The sequence below is a fragment of the Lepisma saccharinum genome, chromosome 12 (assembly GCF_977018435.1).
Source record: "Lepisma saccharinum chromosome 12, izLepSacc3.1, whole genome shotgun sequence".
Classification (NCBI taxonomy): Eukaryota; Metazoa; Arthropoda; class Insecta; order Zygentoma; family Lepismatidae; genus Lepisma; species Lepisma saccharinum.
The window spans coordinates 29842396-29865162 of NC_139240.1; the positions used below are offsets into that span (position 1 = coordinate 29842396).

The 22767-nt window shown below is 39.4% G+C and overlaps 1 protein-coding gene across 1 annotated transcript; it reads left to right on the top strand.

Moving 5' to 3' along the window:
- Positions 1–2353: 2353 nt before the first annotated feature.
- On the top strand, positions 2354–14262 carry LOC145996294 (uncharacterized). Its single transcript, XM_083132725.1, has 2 exons — positions 2354–2446; positions 11839–14262. Exons 1-2 carry the CDS (start codon positions 2354–2356, stop codon positions 14260–14262), a joined length of 2517 nt encoding a protein of 838 aa, XP_082988851.1.
- Positions 14263–22767: the final 8505 nt, after the last annotated feature.

Here is a 22767-nt window from a genome sequence, read left to right on the forward strand (position 1 = left end):
ACTAGATAGAATATTCTGTTCCAGAAATGAATTCTCGAAGTAGATGCAGCTTATGGATGTTAGCGAAATATGTGGAAGATAACATATTGTACGTCACATCAAGTACCGATGATACATGTACCCCTGGTTCAAGGAGGAGGGTAAAGTGGAAAGATGGAAAACATTATGTAGCAGACATCATTACTATAGGAAGTAAGTATTAATGTGGTTCATATTTTTTGTAATATACATGTGCTGTATGTAGGTAGCTGTGCGGTATGAGGCGTTAGGCATTGGACTCGCAATACCTAGTTCGGAAAGCCTGCAATGAATGGGGGTTCGTCGTGCTGGTTGATGATCGCCTGCCTTTGTTAAGCAGGTGGGACGTCAGACCAGCAGTCGATAGGTATGACCTGACTCTCAAAGTGCTGTAGTGTCACAGGTTAAGTTATATATGTTACAAATAAAAATCTAAAATAAGTACATTCATAAATTAAAGTGAGAGCGGACATAAAAATATTAAGCAATTCGTAACCAACAATTTATCCGCTTTGTACAAATCAAAGTGTTGAATTCCACCCATGGTTCGTAATGAGCCTGCATATGCATAAAGTGGACTTAAAACAACAAATCAAATCATAGGTGTTTCTTGAAAATTTTGAATTCGAGCCCTGACCCACTTATCCCTGTATGTGGAACAAGCATCAACACTTGTACAGCTACAGCATTTTTTCACTTATTTTTCGCTAATGGTCAAACATTCTGTTGTATGTTTTTCATATTTTATAGATAAAAATACATGTTTTAGGCAAATTCAGCCAGTTGTCTGGCCAAAGTACCAAATGAATATTCAGCGTGTCCCAGGGAGGCTACAGGGGGTCAGGGTGGGAAGTGGGGGTCCATATTTTTTTTTTTTTTTTTTTGTAAGGGATCAATTTATTTTCTCGTATTACATATGTATACCGGGTGGGACACCTAAAAGTACCACCGGAAATATTTCGTGAACAACAATAAATATTGCAGAACAGCTATCGCAGATATATGGGTATGAGAAGGGGTCATGAAATTAGTGGACACAATACGTTCAACTACGTAAGGTGGTTTTTAACACAAACTTAGTTTTTTTTATGGAAACCCCATTTTATTTTTAGCTCATTTGAAAGTATGGAAAAATTCATTAAGAATGGCGTTTGTTATATTGTAATAAATCAAATAGTTCTCAAGTAAATGTAACGTGAAGTTGACGTTGAAATAAACATTCTGACAAGTTGATTCGTGTGTCGTAACATCCATATCCCCTTTCTGACGCCATTCGTGTATCGTAACAAACATGTTACTCTTCTGCGTACTATGCGTTGTGCTTAGGAAAGTTGTTATGTTCCAACAACTGCGGATTACAATATAATGTGTAGTTTGTACATACGTAAGCTTTGAAAAAATATATAAAAGCTTCTGTTATATCTTTCTGAGTTAACAAATATTTGTTAATAAAAAAGTATAAATTGAAACATTCCGCCATCAGTTATATACATAAATGTTAGTACATTAACATTAACATCTTTCTAATTTTTAATTGGCGTTCATTTATTTACGTCATAATTTTTAGTACATCGGAACAATCAACTTTTCTCGTTTGGTCATGACAAATCTTTACGTTTTTAAGTTTTAAACTTTGCGCCTTATACATATTTTTCTCTTTCAAATTGATTTATCACATTATGAAATAAAGCAAGGGTGTAAGAAAGTAACAAGACATTTGTGATTATGTACGTACTACAGAACTGTTGCTGACAAAATAGTATTTTCAAACTCTGAAAAGGCCGGTATGACACTTATGTATGGCGTGTGTAGGAAAAATGCAGCTCAAGCGTGCAGGCTGTATGCAGATGGCATTTGCGCTCGGCTCTGCCAACAGGCATAGTTAAGAATGTTCCATCACGCTCAACTTCAGGTTACAATTACTTGAGAACTACTTGACGTATTACAATGTAAAATTTCATGAGCCCCTCTCATACCTATGTATATGCGAAAGCAGTTTTGCAATATATTTATTGTTGTTCACGAAATATTTCTTGTGGTACTTTTGGGTGCCCCACCCGGTATATATATATGTATATATAGAAATGTTTCTGGGGGCCGTGACCCAGCAGGGCTCAGCATATTTTCGATCCTTACGATAGTGGAGGCTATTGCTCTACAAAACTATTGTAACTTAAATTCAAGCCTTTCATGTTTCCAAAATTGTATGTAATATTCTACCGCTTGAACTAGTTATTTTATCAGTTTTTGAGCCGGAAAGGGAGGGGGGGGTATTTTTCACTCCTTGAGGGTTTGGCGGAAGGCTCCATATCCATTTGTCCTTCCCCTGTTTACAATGACGAGAAGGAATGATGATGGAACGAAGAGTACTGACATGTATGCGAACGATAGATTGAAGGCAAGAGCATCCGTAGATTTTTCTTCCAGGGTGAGTGAAAACGGGCAATCAGACATACTAGCCGATATGTTCTGATTTCCAAGGAAGCAAAAAATACATAAAAGCATATTTTAGTTAAGGTGCATCCTCATTATTATTATTATTATTATTATTAGTATGAGTATTATTATTATTATTATTATTACACACGAACGAATAAAAATGTTACTCTCCGCTTCAATAATCATTGATTGATTGATTGATTGATTTAAAATTGTTTGGGTGCGTCGGCACTTAAGGCCATTTTGCACCCTTCTATGTATACGGGGAAATAGCCCCTTATCTAAAATTCTGACTTGATTTTAAAAAAGGGGGTGTAAATAGCCCCTTAGGAAAAAATAAAAGTGCAGGTTGTAAAAAGACCTGCACGATACAAACACAACACATTAAAAAGTCAGAACAAACAAACTAAAAACCTCCTTACAGACGGTGGAAGAGTCCAGCTCTTCGTAAAAAACTAAAAACATTTGATAAAATATTGCTGTCATCACCCAAGAGGGATGACAGACAGCCGGAAAGGTTAAAAGTCTGCCGGAGGTAAGCAAGATCGACACATTCAACGAGAATGTGTCGGATGCTTAAAATAACATTACAAGTACGACACAACGGAGGGTCCAGCCCTTGCAGTAGGTGACCATGCGTGAGACGGCTGTGTCCTATACGCAGGCGGGTAAGAATAACGTCTTCTCGCCGAGAGGGACGAGACGAGGAACGCCAAACACCTATGGTGGGCTTAACAGCGTGAAGCTTGTTCCCCGTTTCCACATCCCACTCGGTCTGCCAAGTGTCAAGAAGGCGAGAACGGAACACATTCTGCAGGTCGCTAGCTGGCAAAAGGTGGACGAGAACGTCGCCATCTGCATCAGCAGACTTCGCGGCAGCATCAGCTGCTTCGTTCCCCTGGATGCCCACGTGGCTAGGGACCCAACAGAAGTGTACGTCTGTGCTGGCAGATAAGGACACAAGCCGTCTGAATATGCGTTGCGCTACGGGATGCCGGGAATACGGCGAATTCAGAGACTGCAACACGCTGGTCGAATCACAGCACACAAGGACTTTCTTCAGACCATTGACGTCTGCAAAGTCCAGTGCCTTTAGAATGGCGTACAACTCTGCCGTATAGATGGAACAGGCAGGATGTAGCAAGTAACTGGAACTTTGAGAGTCTAGGACGAAGGCGCAACCAACTGATTCGAATGTCTTGGACCCATCCGTGTAAAACACATTAAAATTGGGGTGCTTGGCACGAAGTTCTAAAAACCGTTGCTGGTATACAACCATTGGTGTCTCTGACTTTGGAAGAGCAGTCAGAGAAAAATCGATAGAAGGTGCAGGAAACTCCCAGGTAGGGAGAGGCGAAATGAGTGGAGAGACGCCAGGAAGATCACTGTCAACACCAAGTGCTGACAGGATCTCGTCTGCACGAACACCAAATGGTCTAGTGACCCTAGGGTGGAGCCGATACCTTGCCAGCCTACCCTCGTCTGAGATGGTGTGGAATGAAGGATGTGAAGGCATCGAGCGAAGATGGAGGAAGTAGTTAACTACCAGCCGCTGTCTTCGCAGAGACAGCGACGGCTCAGATGCCTCTACATACAAACTGGCGACTGGACTGGTCCGAAAGGCACCAGTGCACACACGTATACCAGCATGGTGGACGGTGTCTAGGATGCGAAGTCTAGATGGGCGGGCAGAAGAATACACAACACATCCATAATCTAGCTTCGACCTGATGAGTGCACGGTATAGGCGAAGCAATACCGTCCTATCAGCACCCCAAGAAGTATGAGATAAAACGCGTAGAAGGTTGAGAACTCGAAGACAAGAGAATTTTAACTGGCGAAGGTGAGGGAGCCATGTTAATTTCTTATCGAAAATGAGGCCCAGGAAGCGGACCTCATTCACGAAGCACAGGGGAGATTTCCCCATGTACAGGTCAGGATCGAAATGACATGTACGTTGACGACAAAAGTGAACACACACGGATTTCTCGGATGAGAAGGTGAAACCTGTTTGGGAGGACCACTCAACCAAACGGTTTATCGTCAGTTGGAGTTGACGAGAAGCTGACGCGAGATTCCGTGAGCGACAAAAGATCGTGAGGTCATCTACATACAGTAGACCATGTACAGGGGCAACAATGCTTGCCATAACGCTGTTCACTGCTATGGCAAACAGAGTCACACTTAATACGCTGCCCTGCGGAACACCGTTCTCTTGTTCGTGAAGCTCCGAAAAGGAGTTCCCAACACGTACGCGGAAAAAACGATCGGATAAAAAGTTTTTAATAAAGTACGCCATATGGCCACGCACGCCCCAAGAATGGAGCTGTTTTATGATGCCAAAGCGCCACGTTGTGTCATATGCTTTTTGGAGGTCAAAGAAAACTGCAACTAAATGTTCCTTGTTGAGAAATGCATCCTGAATGTGTGTTTCCAGCTGAACCAGATGGTCCAGTGTGGAACGGTTGGAGCGAAAACCACATTGAAAATTACTTATCAATGAGTTTTCCTCCAAAAACCAGGTGAGACGCTTGTTGATCATGCGTTCCATCAACTTGCACACACAGCTAGTTAAGGCAATAGGCCTGTAACTCGAGGCTGCGGTGCGTTGTTTACCTGGTTTCAGGATGGGAACAATAATAGCTTCTTTCCAGGAAGTGGGGAAAGAGTCCTCCAACCAAAGCCTGTTAAATACCGCCAGAAGGAAATTTCTTGCTACAATGGGCAGATGACGAAGCATCTCATAGTGGATCTTGTCCACTCCAGGAGCTGTATTCTTTGAATCTCGAAGCGCCTGATCGAACTCCCGTTCAGTGAATCGAGAGTTGTATGGCTCGTTGTTATGACTTCGAAAAACTAGAGGGCGTCGTTCTTGACGGTCCTTCTCACGGCGGAAACGTGGTTCATAATTTTCAGAGCTAGACGCATCAGAAAACTGCGTGGCCAAGATATTAGCTATGTCTCCAGAATCGGTGTGCAACGTCCCGTCGTGCTCCAGAGCGCTCAGAGGAGTAGATGCACCCCCCTGGATGCGACGTACTTTGGTCCAAACGGCTTTCGACGAAGCCTCCTTCGTCAGGGAAGACACGTATTGGACCCAGCACGCCTTCTTACTGGCTCGGATGAGCCGACGGGCACGCTTAATACGGAACTGCTCTAGGTTTGCGGCAGTGTGGTTTCTATTAAATCGATCGAGAGCATGATTGCGTTCCTTGATGGCTGCATTGATCTCCGCAGTCCACCAAGGGACTGGTCGTCGCCTCGCAGGTCCACATGGATGTGGAATGGAGGCGCGTGCAGCATCATGCACTCGTGACACAAAGACATCTAAGGCGTCGATTGGTGGTAGAGTCGACGCAAGATCGATTTCAAGGTCCACTGCACGCTCGAAGGCATCCCAGTCGGCCCGACTGAGATGCCAGTGAGGGTGTTGTTCACGTGAGTGCTGAAGATGTTCGAAGGTAAGAATGAGAGGGAAGTGATCACTCCCACAGAGATCAGGGTGAACGCTCCAAGATGTGGTAGGAGCAAGGCTGGGACTGCAGAAGGACAAGTCCAACGCAGAGTGTGTGCCTGAGGAAGGACTGAAATATGTGGGAGTCCCATCATTCAGCAACGTTAAAGCTGATGCCTCACGGAATTGATCTACAATTTGACCCCGAGGCTCTGTACGAACGGAGCCCCACAAACGATTGTAGGAATTAAAATCGCCCAAAAGAACTACAGGAGACGGAAGTTGGTCGAAAATAGAAAGGAGGTCGTCAAGAGAGAATCGCTCCTCCCTTGTGATGTAGATACAGCACAAAGATATTGGCTGTGGTAGATGGACCCGCACAGCGACCGCTTGGAGGGGGGTGGTGAGAAAGATTGGCGTTGAGTGGATGTTATCTCGAACACCGATTGCAACACCACCGTGTGCACGACGACCCTCAGGAAGCTTGTCGGTGCGGTAAAGTGTGTATCCGTTGAGAATCACTGATTCATTTGGACGAAAATGTGTCTCTTGGAGACATATGATGGCAGGGTCAAATTCAGATATTAAGATTTGCAGTTCCTCGAGATGTGTACGGAAACCGTTAAGGTTCCATTGGAGACAATAAGCCATAGTGGGAGGTATTATAGTTACCTTTTGAGGCGTACTCTGTGTCTAGGCCCTGTCACCTTGATAAATTCTTCATCCGCGGCTTCGTCTTGTATCATGTCCTCAGGTAAGGACACAGAGGGCGAAGGGGATGAAGAAGGGGGAGTGGGGGCGGGTGCTTTGAGCGCCCGCCGGGCAGCTTTGAGCTGCGCCTTAAGTTTCAGGGTGGTGGCTGCCACCCTGACTGGAGAGCTACTGGTCTTGAGGAAGTATTCTTTACTATGTACCTGCTTGAACTTTTTCTCCGTGGAGCGAGGAGTGGTTGCTGATTTCCTCGAAGCAGGACGAGCTACTACAGGAAGCGTTGTTGTTTGAGTGGACACGTCGCTGGTTTGTACACCTACACTGCGACGGCTAAGAGCAGCTGCAGCAACTGTAGCGAATGGCACAGGTAAACTAGTGCGTATGCTGTCACGGAGACGTTGTTTTGCTTCACCAGCAGAGATTTTCTCTGTGACGACCAACTCTCTGATTTTCTTCTCTTGTTGGAAAGAGGGGCAGTCACGATGCCAGACTGGGTGCTCGCCTTGGCAGTTAATGCATTTGGGACCTGAAGAACAAGGTTCGGTCCCATGATCAGGCTTACTACACTTACCACAAAGGGCGGTAGTGGCCTTGCAGGAAGGCTGAGTGTGCCCAAAGTGCTGGCATTTGAAACACCGCATCGGGTTAGGGATGTACGGACGGACTTTGAGTCTCAAATATCCTGCCCGTACAATATCTGGGAGAGTGGTCGTTTGAAACGTCACTATGAGTGAAGCAGTTGGTACTAGTTCTCCGGACTTACGCGTCTTTATTCGCTGCACTGCGGTGACATGTTGGTCTGAGAGTGCTTCAAGAATCTCTTCCTCCTCAGCATTTAGCAGATCCCAGTGGCGAATCACACCTCTACTACTGTTAAGTTGACGGTGAGGTTCAACATTAACAGGGAAGTCGCCCAAAGATCTTAGCTTTAAAAGGTTGTTTGTCTGGCGATCTGTGCTGGTCTGGATCAGTAGACTCCCGTTTCGCAGCTTTTTTATTTCTGGTACATCTGAACCAGCGGCGTAGTCTAGCTGCTTCTTGATCAGAAATGGTGACAAGTCCTTTAATGTAGCTGCTGGATGTTTCTTGGTTGTTGCAGATTCATCGTTACTATCGGTCTTCTGCACTATACTAATTACAAGATAACGTGGCACGTTACTTGTCTTTTCCATTACCTGAAGCGGGCTCGAAGGCCGCGCTCGTTTTGGGGGTTTCCCCCCGTTTGAGTTGTTTTTTGTACTCATATACAAATAATATTTTAAGTGGAGGGTCCATAAAATGTCGCCTCGACATGCCCTCTATGCCGAGGAAGGCCTACCCCCAAAAATGGAGGCTACTCGAGGACCAAACCGAAATCCCCGAGGCCACGTTCGCGACTGCACCTACCCCTGCAGCCAACACTGTCCCATCGGCACGTGCAACTCACACCTTGGGATAGGGGTTTTTTATCGAGGTTGTCTCCTCTAGCAGGACCCTTAGTTATAGGGAGGTCAAAGATATGGAGATGAATGACGTGATGAAATGGTGAAAACGTGAAATATGGATGTGAAGAATGAGTGAAGTGATGAGATGAAAATGACCTCCCTATCTTAGTTTCTTAGAGGGAGGTCAAAGATATGGAGATGAATGACGTGATGGGATGGTGAAAACGTGAGATATGGATGTGAAGAATGGGTGAAATGATGAGATGAAAATGACCTCCCTACTAAGCCCCCTCGCCCCGTCAAGGCAGTCCTACATGGAGGGGGCCGCTTCAATAATCATAGGGCAGCTAATACATGTTAACTTGATCTGACTCAGCAACATTTGTATTCTGAGAGCAGCAATGAAGAAATCTTTGGAAACCGACAACAATATTAATTTTACTTGGGTACAAAAGAAGCAAAAGCAATAAGTATATACGCTTGACGAGACTATATTACAAAGAACCAAATTACGAGCGAAGCGATCAAAATTTGTTTTACTATATTTAGAAAAAATACTGATCTGCTATCATATCTATATGGAATCGTGAGTTCTTAATCTATGGTAAAGTTACAAGAGTTTTCTTAAAGCTACTATGTTACTCTAATAAGTGCTCGAAGTTTTGAGTCTAAAAATGGGGGCGGGGGGAGAAGAAATGTTTCTGGGGGCCGTGACCCAGCAGGGCTCTCCCTCAGCGTCGCCACTGCAGGGTGTTGGGAAGCAACTTCAACAAACGTTCAATGGTGATACACTCCGAGAAAACAAGGAATGTTCAGTGATAAGCAATACCTCAAAGCACTTAGTTTCTGCGTTATAAGCCTTAAAATAGATCCTATATTCAGCTACCGAACAAGCGATCTACTTGAGCAAACTTTCAGGCATGCGAGGAAGTGTTCCCATTTTTGTTCCTTAGTAAGTTGGAAGTTTTTCCTAAACAAAGGCAAAGCAATAACAATACTTCTAATGTTATAAAACTACAAATCTACAATTTGAACCAAAACCAAGAATTCAAATAAATCCAGATTGAGATTCAGGACTGTTCATTCTAAAAACTTTACATCGTGTTTGGAGTGTCATATTTAACAGAACTCTTCTATTCAATATTACAGTCACAAAAGACACATATGGCAGATATTGATAAAATGGATGAACAAGCAGATGAGAACATAACTTGGCCACCACACCGCCTCTTTTCGAAAATGCACTGCAACGTTGTAACACTTTATTTCGTATTTGAAAGTGAAACCTGGTGTGCTAGCAGAATGTATGTTATGTACTCATAATACGGGTGCAAGCGCCTTAATGAAAACAAAATGAAGGGTAGAACAATAAAATGATTTTTTTTATTTAACCATCAATTTGTGAATTAAAGTAATACGTGGATCAAATCCTTAAAAGCAAATAATGATAAAAAACAGCTCTACACAGGAACATAATATCTGTTAAACGTGACACCCGAAATACGATGTACTTTATTTTTTTTATTTAGAATTAACAGTCCTGAATCTCAGTGTGAACTTATTCGAAATTCCTTGTTGTTTGGGTTATAGATTTGTGGTCTTAGAATGTCCCAAGTGTTGTTATTGTTTTAGCTTTGCTCAGGCAAATTTCTCAGTCGTTGAATGTGAGCAAAGAATGCAGTCTCGACGCAGAACTGTATTCGAGTCCCAGTCGAGACTGCATTTTTCGCTCACATTTTACGATAGTCCATCGCCTGTCTGTGCCGAATCCAAAATCATCGTCTGTGGGTGCCGAATCCAAGTTTAAAACTTTCGAATTATTTTTATCAAGTAGTTCTACTCAACTAATGACACAAATGACCACCCTACCACGCGCACCTTGAACTTTGGTCACGTCCACTGTTTTCTGTGTTGGACATATTTTAAGCGCTTATATCGTTGAAAAAAAATAAGTGCTTCCAAGGAAATATCCATCAAGAAAAGTCATTTGCTTTCATGGTATGTTTGTGTAATATTTAATCTTTCTACTTTACATCACGAAGAATAGTATGAAAGTGAATTGATGAAATAGTTTATGTAACAAGCACATAGTAGTCAAGCGCGTTCTCAAGGGGGTGGAGGTAAACAGGGGCAACCCGCCAAAATTTCAAACATTACACTAGCAAGGCAATTGGTCTAAATTGTCAATTTCTTCGCAATATTTTGTGTATATTTTTTACTAAGTATTCCCAACTTCTTGATTTTGTATCAGTCACATACACTGTTGACACCAAATTAAGATAGTAATACAAATAAATATGTTCAAATTTTCTTGCTAGCCTCGCTCACAATACAAATCCGTCTACAAGTACCGTCAGGTTATATTATTAATATTATTACTACTATCTTAAATGTGTACGAGACCTGTCACGTTAAAATTGTTTTCTTGTGTCTCTTGCTTTCACACCTACAAAATATGAGAATCACATAAAGTTTATAATCATTATTTTCAAAATATTGGTCCCCTATTTCGTGCCGTTTACTATTACAATTATCTTGTAATATCTAAAGTTGTTCTTTGTCTAATAAAGGAAACTAAAGCAACTTTAAAAATGATTTGAATACAAGTAATAATATGAATTTTAAAGTTCACATTTTTACCATCTTAGGTAAAAAAGAAGTAAAAGAAGTGGAAAGAAAATGCAACTCTGGAGGTATCAAGAAAAGAGAAAAGGTGGAAGCATCGATTCAATCACCTTTAAAAGCCTCATTTAGCAAATACAGTTTGAGGAACAAAGATAGCACAAGTTCTAAAGGTCCAAAGAGAAGAAAAATGGTAAATAAGAAGATTGAACCTGAAGCTTCAGAAAATCTAGTCTCAAAAACTAGAAAGGGAAATACGGGAAGTGAGAGCAAAATTCCGGGTGATCTAAGTAGAACTATAGATATTCCACAACCTCCACATGTTAGAGAAATAAGTGGGGTTGTTTGTGTAAATAAGTCTGAAAATAATCAGTCTGTAAATGTTTTAGAAATCAATGAAATTATTGGTAATGATAATGTTACAGGTTTAAAATCTAAATGTCAAACTGTCCATCAGATAAATTTAGTTCCATATTCTGAAAACGATGGAAATATTCGAAATGAGAGCAAAATTCCGGGTGATCTAAGTAGAACTATAGATATTCCACAAATTCCTCATGTTAGAGAAATAAGTGAGGTTGTTTGTGTAAATAAGTATGAAGGTAATCAGTCTGTAAATGTTTTAGAAAGCAATGAAATTATTGGTAATGATAATGTTACAGGTTTAAAATCTAAATGTCAAACTGTCCATCAGATAAATTTAGTTCCATATTCTGAAAACAATGGAAATATTGGAAATGAGAGCAAAGTTCCGGGTGATCTAAGTAGAACTATAGATATTCCACAAATTCCACATGTGAGAGAGAAATAAGTGAGGTTGTTTGTGTAAATAACTCTGAAGGTAATGAGTCTGTAAATGTTTTAGAAAGCAATGAAATTATTGGTAATGATAATGTTACAGGTTTTAAATCTAAATGTCAAACTGTCCATCAGATAAATTTAGTTCCATATTCTGAAAACAATGGAAATATTGGAAATGAGAGCAAAATTCCGGGTGATCTAAGTAGAACTATAGATATTCCACAAATTCCACATGTGAGAGAAATAAGTGAGGTTGTTTGTGTAAATAACTCTGAAGGTAATGAGTCTGTAAATGTTTTAGAAAGCAATGAAATTATTGGTAATGATAATGTTACAGGATTAAAATCTAAATGTCAAACTGTCCATCAGATAAATTTAGTTCCATATTCTGATACCGACTCTGAAAATTGTGGGTCAGTTGATACACCGCTTACGAGCAGAATAAGGCAAGAAAAGAACTGCAGGCAGTCATGGAAGGATATTGCCATTGCGGCAAAATGTATAGGCTTTTCAGAATCAGAAGCAGATGATAGCGATCAGGACCCAAATTATTTACCACCTGATGAGGTGGAAAGTAGTACCGACGAAGATTTCGATATTCGTGGTAGAAGCAAGAGTAGCCCGTTGAAATTCCGCAGAGAATATCTGGAAGAAAATCTTGATCAGGTTTCTTGTTCATCAGGCTCTGACCATGAGACTGATATACTTCCCGACTCATTGCCAGAGTGTCAAAATATAACAGTCAGCAGGGCAACAAATGTTCCCCAAACATCAACTCGTGTTTGGGATAGAAGAGCTTATTGTATTTATTGTTGCAAATCTTTCGCCAAATTATCACGTCACTTAATGTCTCAACACTCAGAAGAACAAGAAGTACAAAAAGCAATGAGTTTGCCCAGAAAATCTGAGGAGAGAAAACATATTCTGAAAAAATTATGCAACGCAGGTAATTTCAAACACAACAAAGAAGTGATAGCGAAAAAGGAAGGTGAGATAATTCCAGCAAAGAGACCAAGAAATGATATTAGTTTCGATCAGTACTATCCTTGTGAATATTGTTTTGGATATTATGTAAAGCATGAATTATGGAGGCACACGAAAGTTTGTCCTCTAAATAACGCAAGTGAAATAAGACGAAAGCAACATCAAAAAATTGGCATGCTTTTGCTTCCAATGCCGGATACCTGCAGCAAAGAACTGATGAACAATGTTATTAATAATATGGCGTCTGGCAGGATAACTTTGACTGTGAAAAATGACAAACTAATTCTACTATTTGGTACAAAATTGTACCAAAAACGTGGTTATGATAAACATCTGCACACATATGTAAGCCAAAAAATGAGGGAGCTAGGTCGGTTTCTTCTATGTGTGAAAGAATTGGATGGAACTATCACATCTTTGGCTGATTGTCTTAGTGCAAAACAATTCTCCCTTGTTACACGTGCAGTGAGGAAGGTTTGCGGTTATGAAGAAGAGGTTCATCAATATAGGAATCCGTCATTAGCACTTAAGTTGGGCCATTCTTTGAAGAAATGTGCAATTTTAATGAAAAGTCGCTCTTTAACAGATGGCAACGAAGAGGAAAAGCAACGCTTGGATTCGTTTCTTCAAGTATTTGACATAGAATGGAATAGTGAGGTGTCCGGAAATGCTCTTATGACTATGGCACGAAAGAAGTGGAACAAGTTTCAGATATTACCTTTAGCTGAAGACATTAAAAAGCTTGATGGGATCTTGAAACAGGAATTTTCAAGTGCATTAAGAGCTTTGGAAGAAAACCCAAACAAAAAAACTTGGAATAACCTCAGTTCTGCAACACTTGCTCGTTTAATATTATTCAACAGAAAGAGAGCAGGTGAAGCATCGAGACTTGAGGTCGAGACATTTCTAAGACGTGACCCTGCTACTTGCCCTGCTGAAATTCAGGAATGCCTATCGAAATTTGAACAAGTACTTATAAAGACGTATGATTTGGTAGAAACAAGGGGAAAGAGAAGAAGAAAAGTTCCGATCCTCATGGGTAAAGATATTGTGAAGGCAATTGGCATGCTCATTGCACACAGAAACAAAGTGGGCATATCTTCAGAAAACCCATACATATTTGCTAGGGTGTATTTCAATTCAACCAGCAGCATTCGAGGATCAGATGTTATTCGGAAATACACAGCAAGGGCAAATCTAAAAAATCCCGAAAATTTAACATCAACCAAATTAAGGAAACATATTGCTACAATTTCGCAGGTATTCAATCTCTCAGAATTGGAGTTGGAAAATCTTGCCACATTTTTAGGTCACGACATAACTGTCCACAGAAATTATTATAGACTCCCAGAAAGTACCTTGCTCGTAGCAAAAGTTAGTAAACTGTTGGTTGCGGCAGAACGAGGCAAACTTCAGGAGTATAGTGGAAAGACATTAGAAGAAATTGATATTAATGATGAACATTATGAAAGTGATGTGAAATCTAGCAGTGATGATGAGAACACACCTACACAAAATAATAATATGCAATGCCATGACCTAGATGACGAGACTCCATCCACCTCAAGTCAAATAGTATATTCTAATGTTCAAAGTAACAAGAAAAAAAGAGCATCCAAACGTGAACCATGGAGCAGAGAAGAAAGAAAATCAATAGAAAAACACCTTTCCAAGTTTCTTCTGTTGCGAAAAGTCCCAGGAAAGGACGATTGTTTGAAATGCATAGATGCATCTGAAAATATTTTGAAGAAGAGAACATGGCAGCAAGTGAAATATTTTGTTTACAATCGCATTAAAACAGGCAAGTGAAAAGGCACATTAATTTGTTGAACAGTTGCAGCCATGACAGTTTTCTATGACAAAAAAAAAAAAAAAATCAAATATAGTTGGTTATTTTTTGAAATTTTATGAATAATTTTACTGAATAATTGAAATATTTGCATCTAAAATTACACGTCTCATTTTACTTTATTTGTAAGTTTTTGAATGTTACTGCGTCATGACTGCATAATATAATTTTTTGACATTGAGCTACGACACCAGGGGTCCCGGGTTCGAATCCCGGCCTGGGCATGAATGTTTGTGAGTGTCCATTTATCAATTTCATCATATCATCATCACTCATCCCCATCTTCGCAAATTTGCCAAAAGTGTAAAAAAAAAAAGTTATGGAAAATGAATTAAATCAATCAATCAACCTAAGTACATAGGTAACAATTTTTCGTTTGAAAACCCTGGATATGTTCAGTAATCTTAATCATTAACTGTAATAGATATTCATAATTGAAACCTGCAACGATATTGTGCGTTGTTTAGAGCTTGAACTTTACTCTAACTCAATGTGTTTACAGTTTAATATATGTCTAGAACTTTGTTCTGAAACATTAAAATGTATGGAATCCTAATTACTGTGGTTGACAGCATTGGATTTGTATTGGTTTTACATGTAAAATTTTCTTCTATGTAATATCACAATGCTGTGTTTAATATACGTGCTAATAGTAGACTTATATATTTCCAGTTTCATGATTCTGTTAAACGAGTCTTAATAGCTTCAATCTAAGTAGAAGGGAAAATACTTTAGACCAAACAATAGACCCTTTAATTGACATTAATGGTTTTTTAATTTATTTTCGAGGGGTGACGCTATTGTTATTTAATCTAGCGCCACGTGTCGTGGGTGGAGGAGGAGATGAGTCATCGATGACTCATGCACACGTGTGAGTTTGAAATTAATGGTTTTCCATTAGTGCACAAAAGACACTATTATGTATTCCGTTTTCGGCCTAAGCTAACCTTTTGTTGTATATTATATATGCGTTTCTGCCGGATATGAGTCACAGATGATTTATACAGACGTGGGAACTTGGAATTAATGGTTTTCCCATTAATGTACAAAAGACATTTTCGGCCTATTCTAACGGAAGCGTCGGTGGTGAGTCATATTTGGTATAATTGAGGAGCTCGAACGGTCCTGGGTAGAGGCTAGAAAATATTAACCAATGAGAGAAGGTTTTTAATAAATGATTCAACCAATCAGAGAAGAGTAATGAAAATAATATTTATATTGACTGGCCTTTTGTCTAAGAATCTATAAATATCGAGCGGAAGACGAAGCGGTCCAAGAGAGTTCTCAAGTGTTTGACTTGAAAGTTGTACTGATTTTTTAGCGTGACTGAGTTGTTGCAGTGCAACTAAAGGCTTTTTAACTTGGTAAGTATCTTTTTTTTGTGTACTATTCTTTATTTCAAGTTGTTTTTTAACTGCCATGCAAACAAAGTTTAAGCGTTTTACATTATTTTTGAAAAGATTATACAAAGAATACTCGAAAATAACACTAACAATATGTATTGTTATTGTTCCAGGTTCTGTCACTTTCTCTGAATTCGACATACGAGGGAAGAATGGCTTCCAGCTCCAGGTCCAACAGCAGTGCGGTGAGTACAGCCGAATCTATTTTAACCCATTTTACCCTTGGATATTACACTTCTCCAGAAGATATTATTAATGCCTACTACAATTTTTGCGAGAGGGTGGTTATTTACTACGATTATCCATATTCTGATCCGACTTTGTTTTGCGAGACGGCTCACAACATATTGAATCAAATTGGTTCGGGCGAACCCCTTTTTTCAATAGCGGGGGAACGGAACAGATATTTCAGACGGTTTGCCATGCTGGGCCGTGAGGTTTCTTTTGATATCCCGGCGCAGGTAGTCGGCGACCCCCATTCTTTTGTCACTGCGATGTTTTTTAAAAAATATTATACAAAAATATTACAAAATATCACTAACAATGTGTATTGTTATTGTTGCAGGTTTTTTCTGAGAAGCAGATGTGAAGTACTCTGCAAAGAACTGAAAGCCCGATTGGAAGAAACGAATAGTGAAAACTGACGTTGCTGAGCAGGACCCCAGGGTGATGAGTGATTTGGTGCTTATATGTCCATGTTTCTTCGATTATATCGATAAGGATTGTGTGCTGGAGGCTTTGAAAAAGTATACCCCTTACAAGTACATTACATGCTGGGGCTGTTATTCAAATGAAGGCAACCAACTAGCCCACGATTGCGTTATTAAACATTTTTACGAGTGTGTGGTAAAGACGAAGTTCAACTCTCCGATTGTTTTATCATTTGCCAAGAGGAATGCGGAGAGAATGAATGCCAGAATTGTGTAGAGTGGATGTGCGAGAGAATCCAGCGTTATCTGCAGGATCCGGACAATACAAGTCATATTTTCGATTTTTATCTTGCTAATCATGAAGATGTAGGTGATGGTTTGAAGGCACAGGAGGAATCGACAGGATACAGAGACTTTTACAGTGTGTTGTGTGAAATTTCAAATGATTTCGAACTAGTAAAAACTCTTATAGCGCGTATACGAGAAGCGGAGCTTGCTCGTGGTTAAGAAACAATATTTGTTAATATCTAAAGTGAAAATGGCGCAATATATTATTGATGCGCAAGGTTTTATGTACAATAATAAATTTATATTGCGTGAGATGTGTGTTAGTTCTACAAATTTGGATACTGTGTATTATGCTCTTGTAAAAGTGCCAGAATATTTCAAAGACAATAATGAATCCCAATGGGTGAAAGAAAATATTCATGCTTTATCGTACGATACTCCTCTGGGATGTGAAGTGTACTATGTTCGTAGTGTAATTAGAAATTTGAACTGTCAAGGTTCAACTTTCTATTGCAAGGGAGAAGAAAAATCCAAACTTCTCAAAGATTTGTTCAATATTTATAATATTGTAGATTTGAAAAGTGCAAACTGTCCTTCGCTTAGAAATTTGTACATGTTTCAGGGAGGATTGTGCAAGTATCATTCTGATACTTTGCCTCCATCAGAACAAGGTTGTGCATTCAGAAATGTACAAAGACTTGTATCTTGGTACAATACTAAAATTACCAATATGTAATGTATTTTAGAGCAAATAATAAAAGATTTGTGAAAAAATAATTGTTTTCTATGTTGTTATTTAGCCTTATAGTCCTTTTTTCAAGAACTATTGACTTTTTGAGTGTTTAGTAATACCAGGGATTATTTGTGGGCGTTATATCATGTGAGTTTTATTTTTACTACAGTCAGGACTAAATTCCACTGACTGAAGCTTAAAGCTTAGGCTCTATAGCATGTTGATTGGTTAATCACAAGGCAATATGAACTATACAGAGGGTTGTAACAGAGGCATAGGTACGCATGGCAGAGCATTATTAGTGTGCACATCGAGAAATAATGCTGATTTGTATGTGTTTTTTAGTTTACATATTCATTTAGGATTCAAATGAAACAATTGCAGTATTTTTTAAAAGTATATTTTTATTCAAGAATATATCAGATTTATATACACGAAAAGTAGACTACCAATAAGCGAAAATCACATAGTCATTACAATTTAGTCGTCGCTGGAATTCCTCCATGAGGGTGTCATAGTAAGAGAGAAATTTTCGCCATTGTTCAAAATTTAGTGTGACTTCTCCGGTGGCGTTGCTGATTTCCACTTTTATGTTTTCTCCACTGCCCTCGAAGGTGAAGTAAAGTTCTCCCATAATGTTTATAGATCTGAATCTCTCTTCTCGTGTGGGGAATCTGTTCTTGTAAGTGTCGAAGATCGCATCTGATTTGTACACGCATGCTGGGTACTCATCGCTATTTAGGACAATGTAATTTTTTTCATGTTTCAAAATCAATTCAGTGTCGGTGAAAGTACCTCGAATAACGACATCCATGTTGTTATCAATGTTGTAGCGGGTTTCTTCACCAATACATGGTTTCTACCAAAGAAAAAGAATCAGTTTGAGTTTTATATAACCAATTTTTCCTATTTCAAGTAACTACATGCTACATTTAGCACATAATATAGTATAAATTGAGAATTACATAAGCAGATTCTGCTATGTAAATAGCCTTTTGCAAAAGTCCGATGACAAAAGTTTAAAAATTGTAACAGCCCAGACAGGGACTCGAACCCTGGACCGAAAGGTTAAAAGCCTAATGCTATACCAACTAAGCTATCCGGGCACGCGCTCTACACATGAAAAGTTGGTTATGTTAAGAAATATCCAAGGGATCAATAGCATACAAGTGTTATGTGTATGAAAGGAAAATATAAGGTTGACATTACTATTCATTAGAAGACACGGTTCACAAAATCCCCTGAACAAGTGTGGAACAAACGTTTTGCGGGGAGCAAAGAAAGACTGCCAGACCCTAACCCAGGGGGGAAAATTTTCCCACCACTCGTTCGCTCTGGTTAGGGGGGTGAGCCTCCATTGTTAGTTCTCGCGGTCTTTGCTAAAAGGTTTTTTTCCTCTCATCTAAAGGGCATTACGCCCTGCCTCTATTATGATTTTTGAATGGTGCTTAAATTTGTAGTGGTTAGCACGTGTCGCGAGAACTAACAATGGAGGCTCACCCCCATCCGCCGTGCGAGCGACTGGTGGGAAAATTTTCCCCTGGGTTAGGGTCTGGCAGTCTTTCTTTGCTCCCGCAAAACGTTTGTTCCACACTTGTTCAGGGGATTTTGTGAACCGTGTCTTCTAATGATTAGTAAAGTCAACCTTATATTTTCCTTTCATACACATAACACTTGTATGCTATTGATCCCTTGGATATTTCTTAACATAGCCAACTTTTCACATGTAGAGCGCGTGCCCGGATAGCTTAGTTGGTATAGCATTAGGCTTTTAACCTATCGGTCCAGGGTTCGAGTCCCTGTCTGGGCTGTTACAATTTTTAAACTTTGTCATTGGACTTTTGCAAAAGGCTATTTACATATCAGAATCTGCTTTTGTAATTCTCAATTTATACTATGTTACATTTGGCACATAATATAGTATAATTTTGAAGTCTAGTTAGTTTTGGGGTGCAAGTGCTTCTGGTACATGTAGTTACTTGAAATAGAAAATATTGGCTGTGTAACTGGTAAAGCTTGCTTTTTGTAGTACTTTGCGCCTATTTTGAAAAATTGTGTGTGTATATATATATATATATATATATATATACAGGGTATTGCAAAATACCTGTTACAACGCTTGGGAGGTGATTCTACAAGTAAAAACAAGGAAAAAATGTCATGTGAAAAAATGTCGAAATCGGCACCGTTTTCGAGTGACAGGCGTGCGAAAATCGCCTCACACCATGTGTAAAGTACAATAACTCAAGAAGGAAGAAATATATCAATGTCGGAATAAAATAATCTGATACCAAATTGTTACTTTGGAGTGAAGTGCTAAGAACGGACAGATTGTAGCCAAAGATGTCATCTTTACCTATCAGTATTGTAAGTATTGTAAGCATATTTTCAAGTACCTTTTTTAGTAACTCAATTCCACTTTTTATAAATGAAACAAATGGTTTCTACACACGAAATTTTTATTTTCACAAACTAGTCTACTACAAAGTATGTAATACATCAAGCTTTTTCAATTGTTACATATCAGAGAATACTATTCTACTACAAAGTAGCGTTATACTAACGCTTTTTTTATCTCAAATATAGATTTGTAAACATTACATTATTGTTTGAGAAAGAGCTCCTCTTTTTTTAGCTAGTTTTTGGATTGATTGTTGCAAATTGCCTCCCAGAACTCATCCTCTAAAGAACGATCATGAATGTGAGCAGGGTGCGTATGTAAGGCACACGTAGACTCAGGTACATATATTGGTCCCTGGCCACAAAAGTGAAACTTTTTTGACGGGACTTCATTATATCTAAACAAACAGTGGCGTACGGGATTACCGTACAACTCCCTTGTTCGTAATGTCTGTATGGGGGTACCAGAAAAATACACTTTATTATCATTGGTGATAAATCTATTTATGTGGCTTACTCCTTTTTGCTCAGTCCTTGATTTGTTTCCTTGCCACAGATCATTGCATGTATATGCAAAGCTGACCTGAAGATCAGATAGCATTTTGGTATATAATTGCATAACAAGAGTAATATCCAGACTGTCTATTTTTGTTTCAAAGGTTTGTTTATTTCTCACTACTATTCTGTTGTGACTGGATTGAAATAGGCCCCACACGCGTCCTTTGTATTTGTTGATTAACTGCTTCATTTTTTCTTTCTTTATGCACTCAAGATTAAGGCATCTATGATTGCTTTCTTCTTTTTCTCCAAGCTCGCATTCCACACAAGTAGGGTGAGGATAGTAAAACACTATTGACTGGGCCACAGCTTCTACGAGGCACTGCTCATTGATTAGGATCTCACAGCATCCACACTGTTGATAAAGTCAACTATGCGGTCATTCTTTTTCAAATCTTTCCCAAAGAAAGATAGAAAGTATTCCATAGTTAGATTTCTGCTGGCATAATAGAGGAACATAATACAGTACAATCCGCACACACTGGACAACGGATTCTGAATAACTGTTCTGTTTATACACCAACAAAGGCACCTGCGTTTCAAAAACGCTGTCACAGAAGCACTGGGGTTTTCACCAAAACTGTCAAAATATGTTCCGTGGCAATTCGAATCAATGTACAGGGCAAGTCCAATGTATTCCAGACCCCGAATCTCTGTCTTTATTGAAACTTGATATTTTTCGGTAACGTATTGCCTGTACCAGACCAACAAAAATTTTCACATAGAACACTGACATGGCTATGCTTATGGTATCCATTTTGCAGCCGAATTCAATGAATATAAGTTCTCGTCTGACGACGAGATGCTGCCTTCTTTGTAGTCTGATGTCGAGTTGTTCTCGTCTTGGGTTGAGGCACATGCAGGTACAACGTGCTGAATGAAACTGTAGTGGTGTAGAAACTGACCGTACAGGTGCGCGTTTCTCAGAGCACAAGCTATTTTTCTCAGGCGGTGGTTCTTCTCACAGCAGGTATAGGCAGGGAAACTTAGTAGAGCAGATTTAGGGCATCCAAGCTGCTCCAAGTTAATCACAGTGCGATGAAGTAAGGTAGAAAGGAAATGGCACTTTTCCGCGCCAAAGGAATAAATGCCTGCGGCATTTTCGGTGCAGCAGGATAAAATAGTGGACATATTGGTAAAATTCACTTCTCCAGCTTGCCAAGAGAGGCCGTGCACATTTTGAGTTTCCCATAAATTTTCATTTTGTATTCGGATATCGAGATCATCCCATGCGCACGGAGGTTTAAATACCCATGATTGCAAACAATTAGAATCTGGATCCACAACAGCTATTTCTTTTGGAATATATTTTCCATGATTATTCCGAAATCCTATAAAATCGATAACGGCTCTCATATTGTGATCCGACTTTGGGGCTGCCACTCACTCAACTGAAGACTTATTTGCTATAATCAAAATATACGTCACAATAAGACCCCCGTGAAATCAGTTTCAATAGTAGGAGAAAGAATAAAGATATACAGAACAGATTATTTTAGAGTTTCTTTGTTATTTATAATTTATATTTTATTGAGGCTTGGTGGGTCCTAGAGCCACTTTATGCATGAGCTGAAAAATTGATGTCAAATAACCCCAACCTTCTGTCAGAGTATAATATTTGTTACATGGTACATTTTTTGTTTTCAGGAAGACATAAAGCAGGAGTGCCCCTTCTGTGACCTTCAGGGGTTTAGGGGGAAGAAGGACTTAATAGACCATTTATATTTCCATCAGCCCCCCTATATTGGAAAAAAAAGAAGACAGCACTCGCGGAGGTCGCACTCGGGAATAACATTTATCCACATATATAAAAAACCATATAATAGTGCGTGAAAAAAGAACAATATGAAAGTGCGTGTGTGTATGTGTGTGTGTAAGAGTGTATGTAAAAAAAAGAAAATATGTAAGTATTTTTTACATTATATATACAGATTTTGAAAAATGACATTTATATTTTGTTTACATCCCGTACGGTAAAGAGACATAGTACTCCAATTTTCGGCGTTTCGTGTGAACTGCCTGGTGAGTTTTTTGTTCCTTTTCCGAGACTATCTCGAAATTAGCTTTACGTTTAATTTTTCGAGGGTTTTCAACCACTCTCTTTTCAATTTCTCCTTTAACAAGTTGCTTGAAATAGTCAAAATTAATTTGCAATTGCGTCCTGTAGTTCATGGTAATTCCGCGCACTTTAATGACATGTTTCTCATCGGTTGCATCATATTTGTTTTCCATTTTATATGCATAATTCTTGGGGCCACCACCAAGAAAACATGAGATTTCATACGGCTCTTTAATCTCATCGGTCAGTTCACCGAGAAAGCATATAAAGACGACAAAGGGTCGACAAAAGCATTACAGCTTTTGCAAAAGAATTCTTCACATTTATGAGGAGTTTTACGCTTTCTCATGTTCACTACTTTACAACAAATTGTG